Genomic DNA, 25,004 nt, shown 5'->3' on the forward strand with positions numbered 1-25,004 from the left:
CTGTAACCATTACCCTCGAACGTGACTTTGAGCGTGTCCATTTCCACCTGGATATTTGGTGGCTCACAAATTCGTCTCGCCCACTTGGCGAGTGTCGTGAGAATGCCTTGTTTTTGTGCTGGCTGGTGGTGAGAATCTGAATGAAGATAGCGGTTTGTGTGGGTAGACTTACGACAGACGTCCGACTCCATCTCCATAGTGAATTTAATTGAAGGATATTGCTGATTTAGGTGGTTTATAAATAGATGAAGTTTCTCAGGACCTTCTGTTCATACCTCAAATGCATCATCATCATCATACCTCCACCATATCATAGGTTTGACGGGCGCCGAAGCAATAGCCTCTTCCCCAAAATGCTCCATAAATAAATTAGCTACTACGGACGAAAGTGGACTTCCCATATCCACTCCGTCCGTCTGTTCGTAAAAATTCCACATTTACGTAGGTAGTTCCCTTCCCTGTCCCGTCACTATTGTTATTTCGTTTCGGTGTTTTCCAAATTCGTACGTTCCTCATCGCCGGATGTTTCATTCCAGGCTTGTGTCAATGTCATATGTTACGTACACATGTTATGTGACCCTCTTAGACTAATTCTGATGGTTCGGTCAGCCTCCGCTTCGAACGCTAGCGCTGTGCAATGTCCGGGGAGCCATCTGGTGACGAATGAACGTACCATTTCCACTTCTATTATAACGTCTAAATTTTTAAAAAAAGTCATTGTTTAAGAAGCCTTTCTCGTGGACAGTCGAGACTTTCTTCTGATGACGCAGAGCATAGTTCTCTGCGAAACGTAACGAATTTCACCTTATTTTCTTGACACGGTATAAGCCCAAAAGCATATACAGTATCATGTCTGTAAATATGAATATGTTTCTAAATAATTTAGAGTTTGATTTTATAGAGACTGAAGAAGGGAACAAATCATTCTATTTTTCGTTAAGTTGTTTCTTTTTTCAAGTAAGTTGTACATTTATTCATAAATTAGTTTCGACGGCCTGAAGAACTTAACAGTTATGTATTAACTGAGTCAAAACAGAAAGGAAATAGCTTCAAATTACACAAATTAGTCACGAAAATTACGAAGCCAAAAGATTCAAATCACTCAAAATCAAAATCATAAAAATTGGCAAATGCGTTGAGTTTAATAAAATATGTTTTGCGTTAAGTAACATTTCAAACAAAAAACGGATACATTATCCGGTGAAATTTCAACACCTCAACATCAAAATTTGTGGATAAAAAGCTAAATAAAATTCACACTTATAAAAAAACAAGTAATCAACAAAAGAATGTTACGCCTTGGTATAATTGCTGGGACCCGGCGCAATTGACTAAGTACAATGATCATTTGCATAACTGTGTAAAAATGAAGCAATGAAAAACAAGCAGTAATTAATAACAAGATTAGTAATCTATTCAACAATCAAACTAAGACCAATTACAAAACAACCTCGGAAAACAAACTGAGTTCTACCCAAGAACTGTTAACAGATTCAAAAAAATCTGTACAAATATACAATCCTGTTAGAAAAGAGACCTGAAGTTTAATTGCCAAGAAATTGCCACGGATAACAATACACAAAACTAATCATGGATGTTGAAATTGTATTCGACAACATAACCACACAATATAAAGACATGATGAAAACACACAGAAACGAATGGATCTCTAAAAATAATCAAACTAACCAAATTTTAAAATTCACCGCTCTTTACTAAAAAGCATTAGAAGCAAAATAAAAAGCGATAATCTGATAGTAAAAACCAGCTAATAAGGAGAAGCTAATAATGAGAAAAGACGAATACATACAAGAAACTAACGAATTCATCAGGAACAACTGAATGCAGCAGATCAATCGCGACCCAACGAACAAATTTCAAAGCGACATAAGAGAAGCAATAAACAAACATTTAATCCTCACCAAAGAAGAAAAAATTACCATCACAAACCTCAACATTGCAACACTAAAAGGACTTCCCAAAATACACAAAGACACATGTCCCCATCATACAAACAGTAAATTTAAAAACTCGCCAAGTAACAAAGTAAATAAATTACTCAATGAAATGCTAAAGAAAATATAACTATAAAAAATGACAGGTTGATAAAAACATTTCACAACTAAGGAAAGAACTAAACTGAAAATAACAAGGCACAATAATTATATTCTTCTTCTTTTCCTACCGCTTTTTCCCACACCTGTGGTGTCGCGGGTGCGAACTGCGTCGCACACGTGGATTTGGCCCGGTTTTACGGCCGTATGCCCTTCCCGACGCCAACCCTATAAGGAGGGATGTAATCACTATTGCGTGTTTCTGTGGTGGTTGGTAGTGTGGTATGTTGTCTGAATATGAAGAGGAGAGTGTTGGGACGGACACAAACATCCAGTCCCCGAGCCAGACGAATTAATCAGAAACGATTAAAATCCCCGACCCGGCCGGGAATAGAACCCGGGACCCTATGAACCGAAGGCCAGTACGCTAACCATTCAGCCACTGACATAACCAACACGTACACTAACGTACCAATAGAAGAGTCGATTAAAATTACAGAAAAGCAATTTAACACGAGAAACATTTTAAAAAAATATGTTAGGAATTAACTTAAACCGAAACACGTTCATGTTAAACAATAAAAAGCTGAACTTAAAAAGTGTTTCTCAAATTTAATGCGCCATACAGAGAATTTCTCTTGGAACGCAAAAACAACATTAAATTACTTGCAGCTGCTAAAACATCTAAAAAATGAGTGATACAATCTAACCAAGTTCATACTTTCATAGGTAATAATGCCTAATCATGCTATTGCAAAAAAATTGCATAACTAATACATTCACATTTAACTTCCAGATGTTTAAAAATCTTCCTTATTTTTATACAATCTTCCTTATTTTTTAAATATTCCTTTTTTTTCAAAACAAATCTGGCAACCCTAGTTCCGACTGACCAGAGAGTGCAACCTTCTGAGGACACATGGGATTCTTTAAGCTAGAGCATAGCATGAAGGTAGGATTCAAGAGCATGCAAATAGACAAATTAGTTGTTAAAATTCTTGATGAAAATGGGAAGAAAATGCTCATAATTTCACATCCTGCTTGTATCGTGCAATCATATTCGCTCTGAAATAATTATATCTCATTCCTTATTCATCCTGACTTCCGCGATCAGAACTGCAACCAGCTAAGCCATCATGGTAATAACTTCAGGCAAGTGCATGTGCGGAGGTTATATTAGTCAAGTCCACAATCATAGAAAGAAGTTTACAATGTTCGTATTTTGAATTGTGGTCTCTTACCTTTAGTTTCCTGTAATAAACATCTTGCCAGTCAATTCCTTTGAACCATCTATGCCTCTTGACATCTTCAGCTCCATTCTGAAAAGAGAATGCATCAGAATTAATTTGTGCAGTCGCTTAAGTACGGCCAGTATCCAATAATCGGTAGATAGTGGGTAGGAACCCCACTGTCGGCAGCCCTGAAGATGGTTTTCCGTGGTTCCCTATTTTCACACCAGGAAAATGCTGGGGCTGTACCTTAATTAAGGCCATGACCGCTTCCTTCCGATTCCTAGGCCTCTCCTATCCCATCGTCGCCATAAGATATGTGTCGGTGCGACGTAAAGCAAATAGAATTAATTTGTTGAAGACGTACTGGTAGTGACATGGATATAAGACATTATATTATTTATTTACACTGTTATTTATTATGCCTGCGATCTTCATGGTAGTGATGTCATGTGGCAGCGGTGGTAACAATTCTATTGGCGTCGATTACTCTTGCAGCATGCTGCTCGCAAGACAGCTTCCGAACAGGAGGGGCAGTATAGTGGATGTTTTGTTTTGCTTTTGCCAGAGCAACGGGAAACTACCTCACTCCTCATTTCCCTAGTACGCCTCTTCAGTGATGCCTAGGCCATCTGTGACAGCTGATGGCAGAGCTGTTGAGGATCCCATCAGCGGAAACGCTAACACATCGCCAGTTTTCAGCGACGCAAGAATGGGAAAGGGCTAGGTTTGGGAAGGTAGCAGCCGTGGCCTTAAGTAAGGTACAACTCCAGCAGTTTTCTGGCGTGTAAGTGGGAAACCACAAACAACAAACTTCAAGGCTGCTGACGGTGGGATTCGAACCCACTGTAACCGTCCGGCGAACTCACTCGCTGTGGATGGGTTTACCAGGCATGAGAAAGAGGGACGCTCTAGTTAGTACGAGTGTAATCGCGAGTCGACCTTTGTCCTCTGCCATACCAGAAATAATTGCATGACCTCGGGCTACAGGCTATTTAAGTTTCCTGCGTGACAATTTCGACGTTTTGTTTGTTCTTCCAGACGGCAAAGAAACCGGAACACCGCTGGGTGACCTCACTGATCAAAGACCGAATGTATTACGATCTCTCAAATGTCGATATCACACTACATGAAGTTTTCTTACCTTAAAAAATCTGAATAGGCTACTTCTGCCAAGTTTGTACCCGCGATCTTGAAACCCAAAGGCCGTCACTCTACCACTGATCCAACTTAAATATCTTCGGGCACAGGTAAAATTATTTTACTTTCTTATTCTGTATGCATTCTACACGTGTTTTATACAGAAATCTGGTTTAATGAGCTTAACTGTCCGGCTAGGACTGGGAAAGCTAACAGGGATTTGAAAAAGGATAGTGTTTACTGAGGAAAATATTGGAAAGTATACAAAAAGTAATATATCTCTCCCTCTCTCTCCTTTCCCCCGACACCCGAACTCTGGCTGAAGTTTGCTTTCTGAATTCTTCCTGAAAACGTGAATTATGAAGGGAAATAAATATACCAGAGAGAATATGCTAATAAAGGAATGGTTTAATAACATTTTAAGATGGAAGTAATTATTTTTCAGTGTCGTCTCAGTTAATATAAATTTTTCAGTTTGTCGATACACTACTTAGAACACTATAACATGCCTGTAAAATAATAATAATAATAATAATAATAATAATAATAATAATAATAATAATTTCTGGGAGAGATATCACAGCCTTTCAAAATAAAAACTGGTGTACGACAAGGCGACGGACTATCCCCAATTCTTTTTAATTGTGTCCTAGAGAAAATAGTGAGAATTTGGAACGAAAAACTTATTGAACTCAACATTTCACCGATAAGGTTAGGAAGAGGAAACAAAAGGATTGAAATAAATTGTCTTGCATTTGCAGATGACTTTGCAATACTTTCTGAAAATGTGACATCTGCTGTAACCCAAGTAAATGTCTTGGAAAGAATCGCCAGCAGAACTGGCTTAAGAATTTCTGCAGAAAAAACAAAATTTTTAACAAATATTTGGGATGCACCAAAATTTCTGAAAACAGATATTGGCCAAATAGAGAGGGTAAAAAAATTCAAATATCTAGGGGAAATAATCCAAGAAAATGGTTTAGAAAAATCTGCAGTAGAGGAGAGGGTACATAAAATGGAGAGAGCTTATGGTGTCACCAAAGATATCTACAATAAAAGATGCCTATCCAAAAATGCAAAAATAAGGCATTACAACACAGTAGTGAAGCCAGAATGCCTATATGCAAGCGAGTGTCTGGCATTAAACTATAATTTAGATAAGCTAGAAATACTAGAAAGGCGAATCATGAGGAAAATATTAGGCCCACAAAACACAGCAGAAGGTTGGAAATTACGAAGTAATGCTGAAATATATCAAAAAATAGAAAATATATCAGATGTAATGAGGAAAAGGAGACTTATGTTTTTTGGACATTTATATCGAATGCAAGATAGTAGATTAACCAGTAAGATTTTCAGATATTTGTGGAGTAAGAAATCAACGACAAGCTGGGTCAACGAAGTAAGAAAGGATTTAGAAAAAAACAATATAACAACAGAAGAAATAAATAATAGAGAAGGCTTTCGGTTAAAAGTATTGAAAATAGAAGGATTCCAAGGTAGGAAAGTAAAAACGACTGGTTCAAAGTGGTCTGAAGACAGAAAGAAGAAACATAGTGAACAGATGAAAGCGTACTGGAAGAAAAGGAAAGAACAAAGAAGAAGGAATTGAAATTGGCACGTGGTCCTCTGGTGGCCCATTCGAAAGAATAATAATAATAATAATAATAATACACCGGGCTCGATAGCTGAAGTCGCTTAAGTGCGGCCAGTATCCAGTATCTGGGAGGTAGTGGGTTTGAACCCCACTGTTAGTAGCCGTGAAGATGGTTTCCTGTGGTTTCCCATTTTCTCATGAGGCAAATGTACCTTATCAAGGACACAGCCGCTTCCTTCCTACTCCTAGCCCTCTTCTGTCCCATCCTCGCCATAAGACCTATCTGTGTCGGTGCTACGTAAAACGACGCGTATATAATAATAATAATAATAATAATAATAATAATAATAATAATAATAATAATAATAATAATAATAATAATAATAATAATACGTAGTAAAATGTGTATTTTGCAGTTGTTATAATTAATGTATCGGCAGACCGAAACACTTAAAATGTTATATTACTAATAAGATGTAGTTCCCGGGCTGGGTAACTCAGTCGGTATAGCGCTAGCCTTCTGAGCTCAAGTTGGCAGGTTCGATACTGACTCAGTCAGGGGATATTTTAAGGTGCTCAAATACTTGTTTGTCAGCTTCGTGTCAGTAGTTTTACAGACAGATAAAAGAACTCGTGCGGAACAAAATTCCGGCACCTCGGCGTCTCCGAAAACCGTAAAAACTAATTAGTGGGACGTAAAACCAATAACATTTTCTTACTGAGATGTGGTTCTTGCTAAGAATTTCACAGAAGTGTTCTTGTAAGTTAGTTCAGACCAAGCTTCCAATTATTTTTAAAATCTATTTACACATCTCATATGAGATTGAAAAATTAAGTTTAGCAGAAGTTCATGGCAACTAAGTATGCGATGCACAGTTAAAACTGGTGGAGAATTTAGCGATGTACTAAGCGGTAATATGATCTGAAGAATTGTGTGCGGTGAGATATCTCACCTTCATATTTCCCAGCCTCTTTGTTCTGTCTTGGACTAGCAACTTCTTGATGAGATCTTTTGCAACTGGATCAATGTGTCGCGGCCACTCAATCTTGCCCGCCAAGATCTTTTCGTAGATTCCAAATGGGTTGTCATCGAAGAAAGGAGGATACCCAGCCAGCATTTCGTATATTAATACTCCTGAAACCAGAAGAAAAGAAGTTCATGGTTACCGTCTCTCAAATATGAAACTAAAAATAATTTAATGATAATTACTGTAATTCAGTTGTAATCACACCAGGGTGATAAAAATAATCTCTGCAGTCAGACAGGTTAACCTTTTCTTCCTGGCCTTTTCTAATTACCTGGTGTCGGCATTTTATTTTGGATTTAGCCCAGTTTTACGACCGGATGTCTTTCCTGAGCGATGTGGAGGGCTGCATTCACTATGTTTCTGTGGTGGTTTGTATTGTGATGTGTTATGTGAAAATTAATATGTGTATTAAGACGAACTTAAACATCCAGTCCCCTTGGTAGAGTAAATAATTAGTCCGGCTCCATGGTTAAATGGTTAGCGTGCTGGCCTTTGGTCACAGGGGTCCCGGGTTCGAATCCCGGCAGGGTCGGGAATTTTAACAATCATTGGTTAATTTCTCTGGCACGGGGGCTGGGTGTATGTGTTGTCTTCATCATCTTTTCATCCTTATCACGACGCGCAGGTCGCCTACGGACGTCAAATCAAAAGACCTGTACCTGGCGAGCCGAACGCGTTATGGGATCTCCCGGCACTAAAAGCCATACGCCAGTGAATAATGAGACGAAGTTAACATCCATGAACCGGAAGGGAATTGAACCCAGGGTCTTCGGAACTGAAGAACGCTACGATAACCACTCAGCCAAGGAGCCGGATACAGACTGACTTCTACAATCTGAGACCTAGTTGTAAAATGACGTTAATGAAAACCGTACGTAACTATCTATAAAAAAAACAACCAAAAAAAAACATAATGGCCATTATGATAGTGGGCCCTTTAGGTTTCCTTTCAGGATTAGGAATAAAGTTAGAACTCGATGACTTCCACGGAGACAGACTTATTGCATCACTAAATTCCGGGGATTCATGTTGCAATTTCGAACTCGATCCTTCATCATCGCTTGCGGTCGGAGAAAGTGTTTCGCGATCAAAATCACTGCAGCTGTCACTGTCATTGCTATTCTCATTTATATCAAAGGAGAACTCCACAAAACGATGCACGCCTGATTAATGTCAATCAAATCAATTAAAAACTGACCCATTTCTTCTTCTTTTGAATGTATTTCTCCCGTATAGGAAAAACAAACCACTCAAAGCGAACTGGCAGGTTCGATATTGACTCAGGTGATATTTGAAGTTGCTCAAATACTGTTTGTCAGCTTCGTGTCACTAGTTTTACCAACGCATAAAAGAACTCCTGTGGGACAAAATTCCAACACCTCGGCGTCTCCGAAAACCGTAAAAAAATTATTAGTGGGACGTAAAACCAATAACATTATCTTATTAAGATGTGGTTCTTGCTAAGAATTTTACAGAAGTGTTCTTGTAAGTTCAGGATAGGATTTAAAACCTCTCCCTGTAAGGAGTACATTGGGATTATTCTACTTGAAACAACCCTCATTATATTACTTCCTGTTAAGCTGATATCATAGAACTAACTCTGCGGCTTATCTGTCACCGCTCCTCCGTGCGCGCTCAAACATCAGCCGGTCGTCCAGCAGCCAGGGTAGTCCTATCCAGCTAATTGCAGTCACATAATTTATATGTGTAGTTTGGCCCTAGACGTTACAGTATTCCAGGTCAAAGTGGTAGCTCATTTCTTCGCATGGCAACACGCCCCCCCCCCCCCCCGCAATCCGCCTACAACACACGGAATGAACCGTCAATATTAGAGATATACCTTGGCAGGAAAATTTTCGGTACTTCCCTTGCAACACAATCAAGCCGGCAAAGATCATATCTGACAGCTTTTGTAAACATATTTGTGTTTTTAATGTAGATAAAGGACTAGAGCCTCCGTGGCTCAGGCGGCAGCGCGCCGGCTTCTCACCATTGGGTTCCGTGGTTCATATTTCGGTCACTCCATGTGAGATTTGTGCTGGACAAAGCGGAGGTGGGACAGGTTTTTCTTCGGGTACTCCGGTTTTCCCTATCATCTTTCATTCCAGCAACACTCTCCAATATCATTTCATTTCATCTGTCAGTCATTAATCATTTCTCCAGAGGAGTGCGACAGGTTTCGGCAGCCAGCACAATTCCTATCCTCGCCGCTAGATGGGGCTTCATTCATTCCATTCCTGACCCGGTCGAATGACTGGAAACGTGCTGCGGATTTTCACTCATTTCATGTAGATGAAGGACTAAAATATTCTACTTACGAAGTATCATTTAACTTCTCATTTCAAGACTTTTGCTTGCGATAAGTATCCTACTGAAATATGACTTCATAATTTAGTGAAATCACTATCTAATTGTACAAACCTGCGCGAAGTCCCGAGCTTGAAGGGGAATGGAGGGGAAGGAAGTTAGTGGAGCAGATAACTTCTGCTGTGCTTCTGGGAGCGGAATGAAGCCTTATCACATTGAAGTAGTCTCAAAGAGCCGATGTGAACACTTCCGTAGCAACTAGCGAAGTGAACGTTTCTGCCCTCTCACTCACGCTGCAGCACATGGACTCGCCTGCATACGAAACAGATTTAGTGCGAATCTAAGGTTTTGTGCCATCAGATAATCACGCTCTACCACGCAGTCTTGCGAAATTAATCATGCCAGTTATTCCTGTACGAGAGACAAATATACAGCTTATACATTCAGACAGTAAAACAATTGGAACTTTCAAATCCTGAAATCCAGATATGCAGCAATATTTGAGTTATTTTCTGAGAAATGATAGAAAAGAGAAAAGCCCTTATGAATGCAACAAATTTGAGTTACATTGAGGCGCTTCCTTGCACCATTTCAATCATAAATGCTTAAAGTGGAAAGGCTTCAAATAAATACATATACCGGTACCTCATTTTTCTTATATAAAACGAAGAACAGATTCAATAACAATGTTAGTGGTTTTACGTCTCACTAAGTTTTTATTGTTTTCAGAGATGCTAGGGTGCCGGAATAACACCGCAAAAATTATTTTACCTGCCGGTAAATCTAGCAACACGGGGCTGGCGTATTTCAGAACCTTCTGAGCGTAGGGCCAGATTTAACGGTGAATTTATGAACGTACCAATGCCCAAACTGTCTATTCCAAAATTATAGTATTAAAATATATAATTTTTTAAATTTTGTGCCAGGAGTAAGGCCTCTACACCTATTTAAAATTGCCTCTCATTTCCTATGCTGGTACCCGTGTACATACCTCGAATTATCAGATGTAAGTAGTTTGACTGTCGGGGACTTAGATGTCCTTAGCACTGATTTCAGACTGCTCCCTGGTGTTCAAATATTATATAACCTGGAAGAATGTTGATGTTTAGAAGTTGGGCAACCTGTTTACAGTCAGTTATTCCTTTTAATAACTCTAAAGTTGTCAATAGTGCCCTTCTACCAAATATAATCAAAACAAAGCGATCACCCTATCAATTTGTTCGTATCTAATATCCTGCAGTTCAATCAAAACTGTAACTAATCTTTCCAGAAACATCCCCTGAGCCTCTATTTAACAGCACGGTTTTCGGGCTTAACTTGTGTGTGAGCAGCATCTGAGAGCGAGCTAAGGGTGTCTCCCAAGGGGGAGTGGAGGTGGAGAAGCAGCATGGACATTATATACTAATCAGGTATGGCAGCAACGTACAGTGTTTAAGTGAATAAAACTTGTGCGTGAAATTCGGGAAGATTTTAGGTTTTCTGTTAGTATATAACTATTCATTTGTCTCTTTTCTAAAGTCATGTAAAGCTTTAAAATTCAAAGCGTAGATTAATGTAAGGAGTCTGCAGGTGATGAAGGTTATTTCCTAATGAGAACTTGCCAAATATAAGGAAGCACGGGTGTGGTAACCTCGTTAAACTTCCTATCTATTATCCGCACACTTTATCTTGGTACATTTGTGTACGGGGGTGAGGAGTAAGGAGGGAGCTGTCCCGGTATCGATAGTGCTGCCTGGTGCTGCCAACTGAATGAAAATGAAATCTGAATTGAATCGAGAATATGATCGATCGATATGAAATTTCTAAATCGTTATCATCTTAAGCCAACAACTATGTCACATACACATTATATAACATTATAAAACATTTCTCGATGCGAATCTTGTTCCTAGCATGAATTCTATACTTTGGCTTTGTTGTGTAAACAACAACAGTACTAGTACGTAAAGTGTACGCCAGATGTCGCACAACGATGCTTAAGCGATTCATAGTTTGTGTTTCAAAGGTTGCCAGTACGAATCTCGAAGATTGCCGAGGTCGACCGATTTAGCACTAGGGTGTAAATGCACCAAGATAAAGTGTGCGGATAATACTTAATATTTGGTCTTTATAAATTTACTTAGTCACAATATAATATGGATTAGCCTCTGCTACATAGGGCCTTAAGCCCAATTAGGCAATGTAAGCACTTACCCTCTGGAGTACGTAAATTTTGCCTCCGTTCATCTTGTTTTCTGGCCTTGTAAATTTAACCTTCTTTCGTATGTTTTCATTTTCTTGTGGCGACATAGTATGGACCTCCTGTCCCTGTATTTTGGGACCGGTGATCACATTTAAATAAATAACGAGTGTACTACCTAATTTTAGAGCAACTAGTGTTGTTTTCCTGAATAATACGGTATATCTGTGGTCTAAATTATAGGCAGATTATAACACTGGTTAAATGGATTCCGGCGTTCGCACCCCTTGCTTTATAAATGTTCCTCCTGGGTCGAAGACCTTGAAAACAGAGTGTAAAACAGACTACTGGGTTAAAGACCTGTTTTCTAATGGTATAACTGTATCAGAAACTATGACTTATTTCTTAAATGGTATTTTAAATACCCTGTCTGATTGTATGAACTAAATTAATGAAGTGTAAGAGTCAGAATTTATCTTTGTTATTTTGAAATCGGGTTGAGCTTCGGTGCTCAAGTAACATAAAATGCAACGTCTTTATTGGTGACCTGAGATTCCAAGCTCTCGTGTATAAATCAAGCTCCTTTATACTTGTAAGATACCATACCAGTGATGATGGCCGAGTTGTGGAAAAGATTTTTTTTTTCCCTCATGGAAAGCTACCTAGCCACGATTGCCGAGGTGGCTGTGTGTGGGTTCGTGCTTCTTTTAAGGAACAATTTATATTCAAAAACATAAAAAGTGTACAGTACTGTTTCTTACGACACACCCGTTGAGGATCAGTTTCCTAAAGAAAGGATTAAATATATAATGAGCCTTGGGTTTTGTTGTTGTTGCCGGAGCCTCCTGCTCCCTCATTTTTGCTGTGTTTTTTTGTTTGTTTGTTACCTCGTGGCGAAAAGAAAGAAAATATAGTATTCTCAAATTTTATCTGATTTTCTTGAACTCTAATTTGTGCTTGTTTAGCCCTTAACGTCTCACGCTTCTTATCCTTCTGTGGTCCACTACAATACACGTAACATATTTAAACATTTATTCATACTTGACACAGAACTTAAAATCGTAAAGGACAGTAATTCTGTTTCCAGTTTTATAACAACGTTTTTCTTTCGTTGGGGATATGGAACTCAGATAAGGTTAACTCAAAAAATTGAGCACAACAGTATTCAAACAATATTTATGTAGACGATAAAATTATGTAAAACTCAATTTACTCACCAAGAGCCCACCAATCCACTGCCTTGTTGTGCCCTTTGGACTGAATTATTTCTGGAGCTAAGTACTCTGGTGTGCCGCATAAGGTCCATGTCCTAGAACAGACATGTATTCTTGATTATTTGATTTATGTGTTCACGGTCTAGAAAAATAGACATAGCAATATCCTAGAACAGACATGTATTCTTGATTATTTGATTTATGTGTTAACGGTCTAGAAAAATAGACATAGCAATCTTCTGCGTTTACGTTGTGTGAAAGGGGAAAATACTGGAAATATTATTGGAATAATCTTGGTTTATTCCAATAAAGCGAAGCAAGTATATATTTGCAATAGTTTGTATTGAGTCACACGGCGTAAACGCAGAAGACATGCAATAAATTACAGTATTACATTATTTTTTTAAATATTATTCCACTGTATTACTGTGATGTGCTGCCTGCTGTCATTTCTTGAAGAATACAGTACTTTTGTATCCATCTCTTGGCACAGGCAAGAGCAAAGTGTAGCTTCCACCGAAGTCGCAGTCAACATCATTGGCTGTGACAATATGGAAGCTGCTGGGGTATGGGTAGTGCTGAGTAATGACATTCAGAGCACGACTAGAGCATCTGAGTGTTATGAAAGGTGCTGCTCATAGGGTCAGTCGTGCTGCAATAGTACTTTCTGACCCAGTGAGGAAAGCAATGGCAAACTACCTCACTCCGCATCTTGCCTAGTACGCTTCATTTTGGTTCTGCCATTGGTTTTTGGGGTTTCCTTATAACCGCATAACCTTTGTTGGTGCTATTTGAGGATCCAACCAGCCTCTGGGCTGATGACCTAACAGACAGACACTGTGATGTGATGTGTGCCTTCCAGAGAGGCCTCGTGCAGATCTTTCTAGCTGATGCCTATGGGCGACCTGCGGTCTGGGTATGGTTGTGGTGGTGGTGGTGATGATGAGGTAAGGAGAGGGTGAAACCCGGCGTCGGTACATAGCCTACTCCTGTCGAATAACACAAGGGGTCTGCTCAAAGCTTTACGTCGCCATCCGATGGGCGATTTACTCATGCTGTGGCTTCATTTACGGCAGTGGTGTCAATCAGACAGTATATAAGCGGCAGAGCACGTCGCTACGGACACAGGTTCAGCGAGGGTTGTAAATCTCACAGTCACCACACATGCAATGAAGAGGTCCTACGTAAAAATGCCGGGCCGAATGGGCAAGTGATCTCGTACACAAGGAGCAGGACGGAGATGTACAATGCGTAATACGTAGGAAAGGCTTCATTGGTAAGAAAAGCAACATACAACGACACTATTAACACATAATGAAGAATATAGTGTATACAGATACTCAAGGGACGAACGATTAAAATTATGTTACAAGCATTACAGAACACCATAAGTACAAGATTAAGGGCCCCATTATCCGGTAAGAATACGATATATGCATAGACTTCAATGAACGTATGCACCATTAGAACGTTGCTTTCGTTCAGAAATTAAATAATTCTTGTGAAATTTAAATGCAAAAAGTTAAGTTTTCTTATTTCCGCTATTACAGTGTAAGTAATTGTAATAACCTAGCAAATTCAGAAATAATTATATCTGTAAGGTTATTTTTGAGCTACTAAAATCAGTATTATAATACAAAGGTTACTTTGGCCTACTAGTGGAGAGTTTTAGCTCTAATATAATTTCGTTTATTAAACTTTATAAAAAGACGAGTAAAGAGTTATTTCATCTGACCTAGAGCCCTGCAAGACAGAGTATGAAGACCATAGGTTAAATGAAGTAGTGTGACGCCCTGCTCTATCGGCAAACTTCCAAAGGTGAAGCAGCATTGTATAGTACAACAGTGTATAAATTCTCCGGCCGAGTCTGTTTGTGTCGGCCCTTTCTATTTGTGTCAAGCCTGTCCATTCAGTAATTCCGGAATCAAGTTCGAAATCGACAGTTCGAACTCCTTTTGTACTTCAACGCACGATGTGATACCCTTGACCAATTGATAGAGGTTTCTTCACAAAATATGGAATGCACGACCACCATCTTATCCGAAGTGTTGTCAAATTTTGACGCCCCACAGCACCCAAACCGTGTATTTCTGGGTATCAGTCCTCGATTGAAATATAATCAGTTTGCCTTCCCAAATAACACACTACATATTGTCGTGTTGTTTTGAATCATGCTGTATTACAGTACTAGCAAGATACCCGTGCTTCGCTACGGTATTATACTGAAATTTATAATTGAATGCTTAACGTTTTATATATAATCCTCCGAAATTCGCGATTTGAATCGTTTTCTGAGAGAATCCGCCAAAATTCGCGATCTGATTCGTTTTCTGAGAGATTACGGCATAGTTCCTCACATTTTTCAATCTTTCTTTCCAGCAATCGATTTCATACTTCCCGGGCTAGGTCCAGGTATTCCATGCGGTCAGTTGGGTCCCTAAATCTTTGCCATCTTTTCCTATAAGCATTTTTAGTATGGATCAAATCCTGAAGGAGATCCGGCGTGGTGTCGTCTTAGGTGCCTTGGCGGTACTGAACCCGCGGCCGGACTGTATTCGTAGATATTACCAGGCCAGGACCCGTTTCCAGCGCGGTCCGCACAATTGGACGACGGGCCAGAACATTATTATTATTATTATTATTATTATTATTATTATTATTATTATTATTATTATTATATGTTCTGGACCCCACAGCAAGATGCAAGACTACTACTTGGCGGTAAATTACATCTGCTGCCATTGTCATTGTTGACAATGTGACCAGCACCATTGTCGCGCGTAGGCAAGTGTGCGGGATTTCTGGCGATACGAATGACATACTTCCGTGCATTTCAAATGTGTTTAAATTTTCATTTAACTGCCAGGAGAGTCTACTGTAATCCAAGAACGTTATCCGAAGGAAAAGATGGCTGTTGAAATCGAACCCAGGAAAGATTAAAAATTATCGGTTTATGATCAGAATAAGTACATCGAAAATCTACAGCCTGTTTCGTCATTCGAAAGGGTCAGGAATGGAATGAATAAAGCCCCATCTAGCGGCAACAATAGAAATTGTGCCGGCTGCCGAAGCACTCCTCTGGGGCAATGATCGATGAATGACAAATGAAATGAAATATTGGACAGTGTTGCTGGAATTAATGATGATAGGGAAAACCGGAGTAACCGGAGAAAAACCTGTCCCGCCTCCGTTTTGTCCAGCACGAATGTCACATGGAGTGACCGGGATTTGAACCACGGAACCCAGCTGTGAGAGGCCGGCGCGCTGCCGCCTGAGCAACGAAGGCTCCTTATAAGTATATTATGAACAGTAAAATCAATTGGTCTCACCTCCTTTTACACCCCACCGCCGTTAAGTTTATTTACCCCCCCCCCCAAAAGAACAAATTAAAAGAAGGCGTGTTTCTTTATGTTTAAAGGAGATTCCAAACACAAATGTTCACGTCTATTACCTTGAGTTGTGAGATATAAGTATCCCCATAACAATTATTCACTTTTTTCATTTCCTTTCACACTCCTCCCCCTCCCCCCCAAGTGAATTTTCCGGGGAAAAATTACTTGTTTCTTTAATAGTAGAGGATCTTCTAAATACCAATTATCACGACTCTAACTTCTTTAGTTTTGGATGTATGTGTCCTCGTGTAAGGAATTCAACTCCTTTCCACTCCCGCCCTGCAAGATGGTCACCCCCCTCCCAAAAAACGCGTTTTTCTTTGTTTTTAAAGGAAATCCAAATACCAATTTTCACGTCTGTAACAACTTTATTTTTATTAGATATATGTATTCTCATACATTTAAGTCAATTAAGTTTTCTATTCTCCCCCCCCCCCCTTTCATTGTATTTTCCGAGAATACGTGTTTTGTTTTTTTTACTTTTAAAGCAGATTCCAAATATCAAATTTCACGTCTGTAACCTTCATTTTTGAGATATCAGTAGCCTAATTAAAAGAAAACAACACCATTTTCGGTCACTTTTACCCCCCTCCACCCAAGTGGTATTTCCGAAAACTAAAAATACACGTTTCTTTATTTTTAATACAGGTAAAAAATACCATTTTTCACTTTTGTAACATGTTAAGTTTTTGAGATATACCGTAGAAATTCTCATTTTAAAATTTCACCCCTTTTTCCCTTTAAGGGGAGTTTCGAAAAAAAACCTGTTTCTTTACATTTACAGGAAATTCCAAATACCCACTTTTTACGTCTGTAACATTTTACGTTTCTCAGATATTCTGTAGATATAGTCTTTCGAAAAATTCACCCCAATTTGTCACTCCTGTTTAACCGCCGTTCATTGGATTTTCCAAAAACAAAAAATACGTGTTTCTTTATTGTTAAAGGAGATGCCATATACAAAATTTTCAGTTCTGTAATATCTTCAGTTTCTGAGATATATGTATCCTCATTAAAGGCACTCAACCCATTATTCACCCTTTTACACCCCTCCTATTTTACAGAAAGCAAAAAATACCTGTTCCTTTATTTTTAAAGGAGATTCTAAATACCAATTTTTACATCTGTATACTTTTAATGTTTTAAGATGTAGACACACTCATTTTAAAAGTTCACCTCCTTTTCACCCCCCATGAATTGGATTTTCCAAAAACAAAAATGTTTCTTTATTTTTAAAGGAGATCCCAAACACCAATTTTCAGGTCTGTAATATCTTCAGATTCTGAAATATAAGTAGCCTCATTAAAGGCATTCAACCCCTTTTTCACCCTTTTCCACCCTTCCTATTGGGATTTTTCCGAAAACAAAAAAATACGTGTTTCTTTATTTTTAAAGGAGATTATAATACCAATTTTTACATTTATAAACTTTAAAAGTTTTGGGATATAGATACACTCATTTTAAAAATTCACCCCTTTTCACCCCCCATTAATTGGATTTTCCAAAAACAAAAATACGCGTTTCTTTATTTTTAAAGGAGATCCCAAACACCAATTTTCAGGTCTGTATTCTCTTCAGTTTCTGAGATATAAGTATCCTCATTAAAGGCATTCAACCCATTTTTTCACCCCTTTTCACCCCTCCTATTGGGATTTTCCGAAAACAAAAAAATACGTGTTTCTTTATTTTTAAAGATGATTCTAAACACCAATTTTTGCATCTGTAAACTTTAAAAGTTTTGAGATATAGATGCACTCATTTTAAACATTCACCCCCTTTTCACCCTCCCATTAATTGGATTTTCCAAAAACAAAAAAATACGCGTTTTTTATTTTTAAAGGAGATCCCAAACACCAATTTTCAGATCTGTAATCTCTTCAGTTTCTGAGATATAAGTATCCTCATTAAAGGCATTCAACCCATTTTTCACCCCTTTTCACCCCTCCAATTGGGATTTTCTGAAAACAAAAAAATACGTGTTTCTCGATTTTTAAAGGAGATTCTAAATACCAATTTTTACATCTGTATACTTTTAAAGTTTTAAGATGGAGGCACACTCATTTTAAAAATTCACCCCCATTTTCACCCTCCCATTAATTGGATTTCCCAAAAACAAAAAATACGTGTTTCTTTATTTTTAAAAGAGATCAAAAGTACCAATTTCCAGGTCTGTAATATCTTCAGTTTCTGAGTTATAGGTACCGGTATCCTGATTAAAGGCATTCAACCCCTTTTTCACTGTTTTTCTCCCCTCCTATTGGGATTTTCTGAAAACAAAAAAACACGTGTTTCCTTATTTTTAAAGAAGATTCTAAATACCAATTTTTACATCTCAAAACTTTTAAAGTTTTGAGATATTGATACTCATTTTAAAATTTCAACCCCCTTTTCACCCCCTTAGCGAAGGAATATCCAAAAATCCTCTCTTAGCGATTGCCTACATCTTAAAATGAATCTATGTTCAAAATTTCATTTCTTTATATCCAGTAGTTTAGGCTCGGTGATGATGAATCAGTCAGTCAGTCAGTCAGTCAGTCAGTCAGTCAGTCAGTCAGTCAGTCAGTCAGTCAGTCAGTCAGTCAGTCAGTCAGGACAAGTTATTTTATATATATAGACTAGCAAGATAACCGTGCTTCGCTACGGTATTATACTGAAATTTATAATTAAATGCTTAACGTTTTATATAAAATCCGCTGAAATTCGCGATTTGACTCGTTTTCCGAGAGATTACGGCAAAGTTCCTCCCATTTTTCAATCTTTCTTTCCAGCAATCGATTTCGTACTTTCCGGGCTAGGTCTAGGTATTCCGCCCGGTCAGTTGGGTCCCTAAATCTTTGCCATCTTTTCCTGTAAGCATTTTTAATATGGATCAAATCCTTGAGGAGATCCGGAGTGGTGTCGTCTTGGGTGCCTTGGCGGTACTGAACCCGCGGCCGGACTGCAGGTTCCGTACATTTTGACGACGGTCCAGAACATTATTATTATTATTATTATTATTATTATTATTATTATTATTATTATTATTATTATTGATGTTCTGGACCCCACAGCAAGATGCAAGACCGCTACTTGGCGGTAAATCACATCTGCTGCCATTGTCATTACGGACAATGTGACCAGCACCATTGTCGCGCGTAGGTAAGTGTGCGGGATTTCTGGCGATACGAACGATATACTTTCGTGCATTATTGAGCTTATTATAAATGTGAACAATTGCACGGTCAATATAATTCCTATCGTTTATTTCATATGTGTTTAAATTTTTATTTATATGCTAGGAGAATCTACTGTAATCTAACTTTAAGTTCTCCACAGGAGAAGATGGCTCTTTGAAACGAACCCAGGAAAGATTAAAAATGATCAGTTTATAATCAGAATAAGTACATTTCTCCCCAAAAACGCGTTTTCTTTGTTTTTAAAGGAGATACAAAAACCACTTTTCACGTCTGTAATATCTTCAGTTTTTATTAGATGTACATATCCACATACAATTAATTCAATTACCTTGGATTTTCCGAGAATACGTGTTTTTACTTTTAAAAAAGATTCCAAATACCAATGTAATATCTTCAGATTCTGAGATATAAGTATCCTGATTAAAGGCATTCAACCCCTTTTTTACCCTTTCCACCCCCTCCTATTGGTTTTCCGAAAACAAAAAAATACGTGTTTCTTTATTTTTAAAGGAGATTCTAAATACCAATTTTTACATCTGTAAACATTTAAAGTTTTGAGATATAGATACACTCATTTTAAATATTCACTCCCCTTTTCACCCCCATTAATAGGATTTTCCGAAAACAAAAAAATACGTGTTATTTTATTTTTAAAGGAGATCCCAAATACAAATTTTCAGGTCTGTAATGTCTTCAGATTCTGAGATATAAGTATCCTCATTAAAGGCATTCAACCCGTTTTTTACCCTTTTTCACCCCTCCTATTGGGATTTTCCGAAAGCAAAAAAAAAACACGCATTTCTTAATTTTTAGAATAGATTCTAAATACCAATTTTTAGATCTATAAACTTTTAAGGTTTTGAGATATAGATACACTCATTTCAAAAATTCACCCCCCTTTTCACCCCCTTGGCGACGGAATATCCAAAAATCCTCCCTTAGCGAGCACGTACATTGTAATATAAGTGTATCCTCAAAATTTCATTTCTTTGTGTCCAGTAGTTTTGGCTCGGCGATGATGAATCAGTCAGTCAGTCAGTCAGTCAGTCAGTCAGTCAGTCAGTCAGTCAGTCAGTCAGTCAGTCAGTCAGGACAAGTTACTTTATATATATAGAAGATTAGCAAGATACCCATGCTTTGACCGACCGAGCGAGCTGGCATCGAGGTTTGGATCACGTAGCTATGCTCTTATATTCGGGAAGCGGTGGATTCCAACTCTACAGTCAGCTGCCCTGAAGATGGTTTTCCGTGGTTTCTAATTCTTTCAATTTTTAAACTACCGGTACTGTTTTAATTACTGATGATTTTCTCATTATTTTTCCTTTATTTACTATTTAAGGACAACACACACACACCCAGTCCCCGAGCCAGTGGAAATAACCAAATTAGGTTAAAATCCCCGACCCGGCCGGGAATCGAGTCCGGGACCTCTTGAACCAAAGAACAGCACGCTAACCATTTAGGCATGGAGCCGGACGACATTTTTGGCAACAGGCGATGTCCCGATCACTCCTTCCCAGTCTTAGACATTTCCTATACCTGTCTGTGTCGGTGTGACGTAAAACAAATAGCAAAATAAATACCAGTGCTGGGGTACCGTTTTGAGGTTCTCTTTCAGAGTTTAAAATTCTGGATATTCCATTGCCGGAGTAATATACCCTCGGTTCGTATGTTTAACGGTTTTGGAAAAAAATCGGAACTAACACTTCTTTCAACCCCGTAGAACAACCATCATGTGAAATTCGAACTTCGTACATCAGGCGGTTTTGAAGGAATAAATAGTTTGTGTTCGGGCCTTAACCGCCCTGAAGGGTGAAAGTTTTTAAAATCTTGTCTGGTGTAAGATCTGGGACATAGAATTTTAACATCGCACGTCAAACTGTTTCGGAAAAATGAATATTTCAGGTATGAGTTCTAACACTCAGTCAAACACTTGAGGAACAAAATGTTTCAAGTTACATCACTTTAAGATATACAGGAGCAGCCATCATGTGAAATTTTAACCTTACACAGTAGCCTACGCCAAACCGTTACGAAGGAATGTATTTTTTCTGAGGTAACCTTAATTTAAACCACTTAACGATGGGATATTTAACTCGTTCCTTGCCTCATTTAACATTTAGGATGTAAAAGCAAGCTTTATGTGAAATGCCAACTTTGTACGGTGAACGGTGTCGGAGTAGGCCTAATGGATATTTTTTTTTATTTTTTGCAGTTTAAGTCCCATTTCATCCCGTTATGGTTGGAATATTTCCAAATCCTTTCTTAACGAGCACCTAATATGTAAGGGCAACCATTTTGCGACATCTGAATATTCTATTAGGGTGTTTCGGAGATACAGTGATTAGTCAGAAAGGCAGAGGGTTTGCCTCAACGCAATTTGTTTCCTGTTTCAGTGAGAGTGAAACATGTGTGCAAAGTGAAGCAAGAATAAATGGAAAATAATAACAATAGGTCTATATTTTTTGCTAGTTGCTTTACGTCGCACCGACGATGGGATGGGATAGGAAAGGGCTAGGAGTTGGAAGAAAGCGGCCGTGGCCTTAGTTAACGTACAGCCCCAGCATTTGCCTGGTGTGAAAATGGGAAACTACGGAAAACCATTCTCAGGGCTGACGACAGTGGGATTCGAACCCAATATCTCCCGGATGCAAGTTCACAGCCGCGTGCTCCTAACCGCACGGCTAACTCGCCCGGTAACAATAGGTCTAATTACTCTATTCCACATAGTGTTTATTTACTATACAGAATACGCTCGTGTTGTCAGATTATTTCAAGAGAAATGACCAGGTGTTTGAGTTGAAAGTCCGTGGGTTGGTTCATAGACTGGTTAATACATCTTTTCAAACGGTAAATATGAATTATAAGAAGCGAAGAAGGCGATGCACGGTGCTAACAGAAGAAAATTTGAAGACATTTGACAACGCCTGAAAAATCTCCTAAGAAGTATCTTAGCCGTCTTTCTCAGCAAAAGGGAATTTCCTACAGTTCCGTACAAAGGGCTACGAAGTTACTTATGTTAAAACCTAATAAATGTACTGTGGTGCAAGAACTCAAAACCGGGTTATCCTATGTATAGGACTGGATTTAGTGAATGGATTTTGAATAAAGCGTATGACGGAGAATAGATTCCAATCTCATTTTTTCTTAGAAGAAGCGTGATTTCACTTACGTTGGTTCGTCAAACGACCGATAATGGAGTACCGAGAAGCCTGATCTGCTCCATGAGGAGCATTTCCATGACGAGAAATTAGGGATGAGTGCTTTTAAGGTGCAAAATAATTTATCAGGCAGTCACTTCAGCTTGCTCTCGTATTGCCCGACCGGCGGGAAGCGGTAACTTGCCAGCATCAGCATTGCTTCACCTGCGGTTCTGAGTTAATTGGATGACCCTGTGTATAAACTCGAAGTTGATTAGCTTTTATGATTTAATTATAGGTTCCTTTCACATCATAATCTAGAGGACAGCATATTTACTTCCTGCCTTCCCGGGCAGGTTGAGGCGCTGGCATTCTGGCCCCTACTTGGTAGGTTCGATCCTGGCTTAGACCGGTGGTATTTCAAGGTGCTCAAATACGCCAACTTCCTGTCGGTAGATTCAATGGCACGTAAAAGAGCTCGTGAGGGACAAAATTCCGGCAGCTCGGCGTCTCCGAAAACCGTAAAAGCAGTTAGTGGGACGTAAAGCAAATAACATTTTAAAAATATTATTACTTCCTGCCTTGCTGACCGGAGTACTATTTCCATGCTGCAACATTTTCTATCCCATATCTGTGTAATCATGGTGGTCCCGGGTTCGATTCTCGGCCAGATAATGGATTTTTACCTGGTTGTGAGGACTGGTTCGAAGTCTACTCAGCCTACGCGAGAACAACTGAGGATGAGATAGTGGCCTGGGTACAGACAATCAAGAATAACGGCTCAGAAGATTCGTCCGCGCTGATCAAGCGTCATCTCGTAATCTGTAGGCTTTTGGATTGAGCAGCGGTCGCTTGATAGACCAAGGTCCATCAGTGCTCTAGCGTCATGAGGGTGTATATCCGTGTTATCAAGTCACAGAAGAACTCTTTCTGTAACAAAATCCGAGTGCGATTCCTGAAAGGAACCGAGGAAAGGTGCCTAGAGAAATGTTCTGGTTGAGCAGATTATCTGTAGAATGTGTGCGGAACTCCAGTGGGGGAGTAACTTGGCTTTAGCCGTCAAGTCGAGTGGAGAGTAGCCCTGCTTGTGGGATAGAAAGTTTAACCGTAAAATCTTGTTGCTTGCCGGCCAGGAGCATACGCCCTGCGTCCCATGAACTCATTACCGTGCAGACGTTTCATAGATAATCCGCTCAACCTGTATGACTGTGGTTTATTTTCTACATTAACATCTTAGTATTACCCTTTTAATACTTTACCTGTCAGTAAGTTTCTTTGCGAATCCAAAGTCTGTTATCTTGAGATGACCGTCTCTGTCCAATAGCAAATTTTCTGGTTTCAGATCTCGATAAACCACGGACTGTCCGTGCAGGTACTCAAGTGCCAAGATTATTTCTGCTGTGTAGAAGTTAGCTGAAAAAGATAAAATTGCCCTCGTTATTATGGAATAATTTCATATGAAGCAGTAGGTATAAGTAAACCAATTCAGTTAGTGGAAGAGTAACGGCAAATTTGTGAAGAGAATAGAGCTGTATCTTACAATGGTGTTTCTAAGGAAAGGTATTTCAAAATGCAAATTATTTTCAACCATCTAAATCCTTAATCAGCTTAAACAGTGCGTAGGCTACTTTAATAATGCTGCAGATACAGTTAAGTGGTGGTGGTGATTATTGTTTCAAGAGGAAGTACAACTAGATGACCATCCTCTGCAGATATAGTTACAATCCGAGATTCCTGTAGTTTTAATAGCCGCTGGAAGCAATTCGAATTGTTTAACATCTCATTATTTCAAAACTGTCTTTAAAAATGTCCCTCTTCACACAATTGTAACTGATGAATAATAATAATAATAATAATAATAATAATAATAATAATAATAATAATAATAATAATAATAATAATAATAGTATATTCAGCTTATCAGATCTCACGCAATATTTCAGGTGAAAATTCCATTAAGCGGTTGACCAGTATTCCAACCTCAGCTATTCGACTGGAAAATCATGAACAAAATCACTGTGATATCATGCCCTATTAGGCCTTATTACTTGTTGGTATCCAACATCATAAATATCGAGGTTATCCTTTTCTGGAACTGGCCACGTTTGTTTAGAATTTCATTTTCCGGTGTTTTCTGGCTAAAATTAACTTGTGTTACCACGTTTACCAACCTGATCAACAGCTTTCGGAGTGAATCTCAATTAAGTAGTATCAGCGTGCTGGTGGAATTAATAGAATAAAACAAGTCAAAGCTCTGATATCACCGACTAAATGAATTCACACAATAACCTAATAGTACTGGGAATCACTTCGATGGCTAGTCGAATATTTAACAATTCCACCATCAGATATCACAGAAGTTTTGGACGTCACATTTGGACTCCCACCCCATGGCACTATAGCCCTTGAAGGGCCTTGGTCTACCAAGCGACTGCTGCTCAGCCCGAAGGCCTGCAGATTACGAGGTGTCGTGTGGTCAACACGACTAATCCTCTCGGCCGTTATTCTTGGCTTTCTAGACCGGGGCCGCGATCTCACCGTCAGATGG

At 38.8% G+C, this 25,004-nt stretch overlaps 1 protein-coding gene across 2 annotated transcripts in view; it reads right to left on the reverse strand.

Annotated features, from left to right (window-relative positions):
- Positions 1-25,004, reverse strand: part of Pka-C3 (Protein kinase, cAMP-dependent, catalytic subunit 3) — a 472,558-nt gene that overhangs the window by 4,397 nt on the left and 443,157 nt on the right. For both annotated transcript variants that reach the window (XM_068228624.1, XM_067151336.2), the window contains 4 exons: positions 23,716-23,869; positions 12,752-12,843; positions 6,974-7,155; positions 3,296-3,373 (listed from right to left, as the gene is read on the reverse strand). In XM_068228624.1, the coding sequence (XP_068084725.1) occupies positions 3,296-3,373; positions 6,974-7,155; positions 12,752-12,843; positions 23,716-23,869 (506 nt within the window). The remainder of the gene's footprint in view (positions 1-3,295; positions 3,374-6,973; positions 7,156-12,751; positions 12,844-23,715; positions 23,870-25,004) is intronic.

This window comes from Anabrus simplex, chromosome 7 (genome assembly GCF_040414725.1).
Source record: "Anabrus simplex isolate iqAnaSimp1 chromosome 7, ASM4041472v1, whole genome shotgun sequence".
NCBI lineage: Eukaryota > Metazoa > Arthropoda > Insecta > Orthoptera > Tettigoniidae > Anabrus > Anabrus simplex.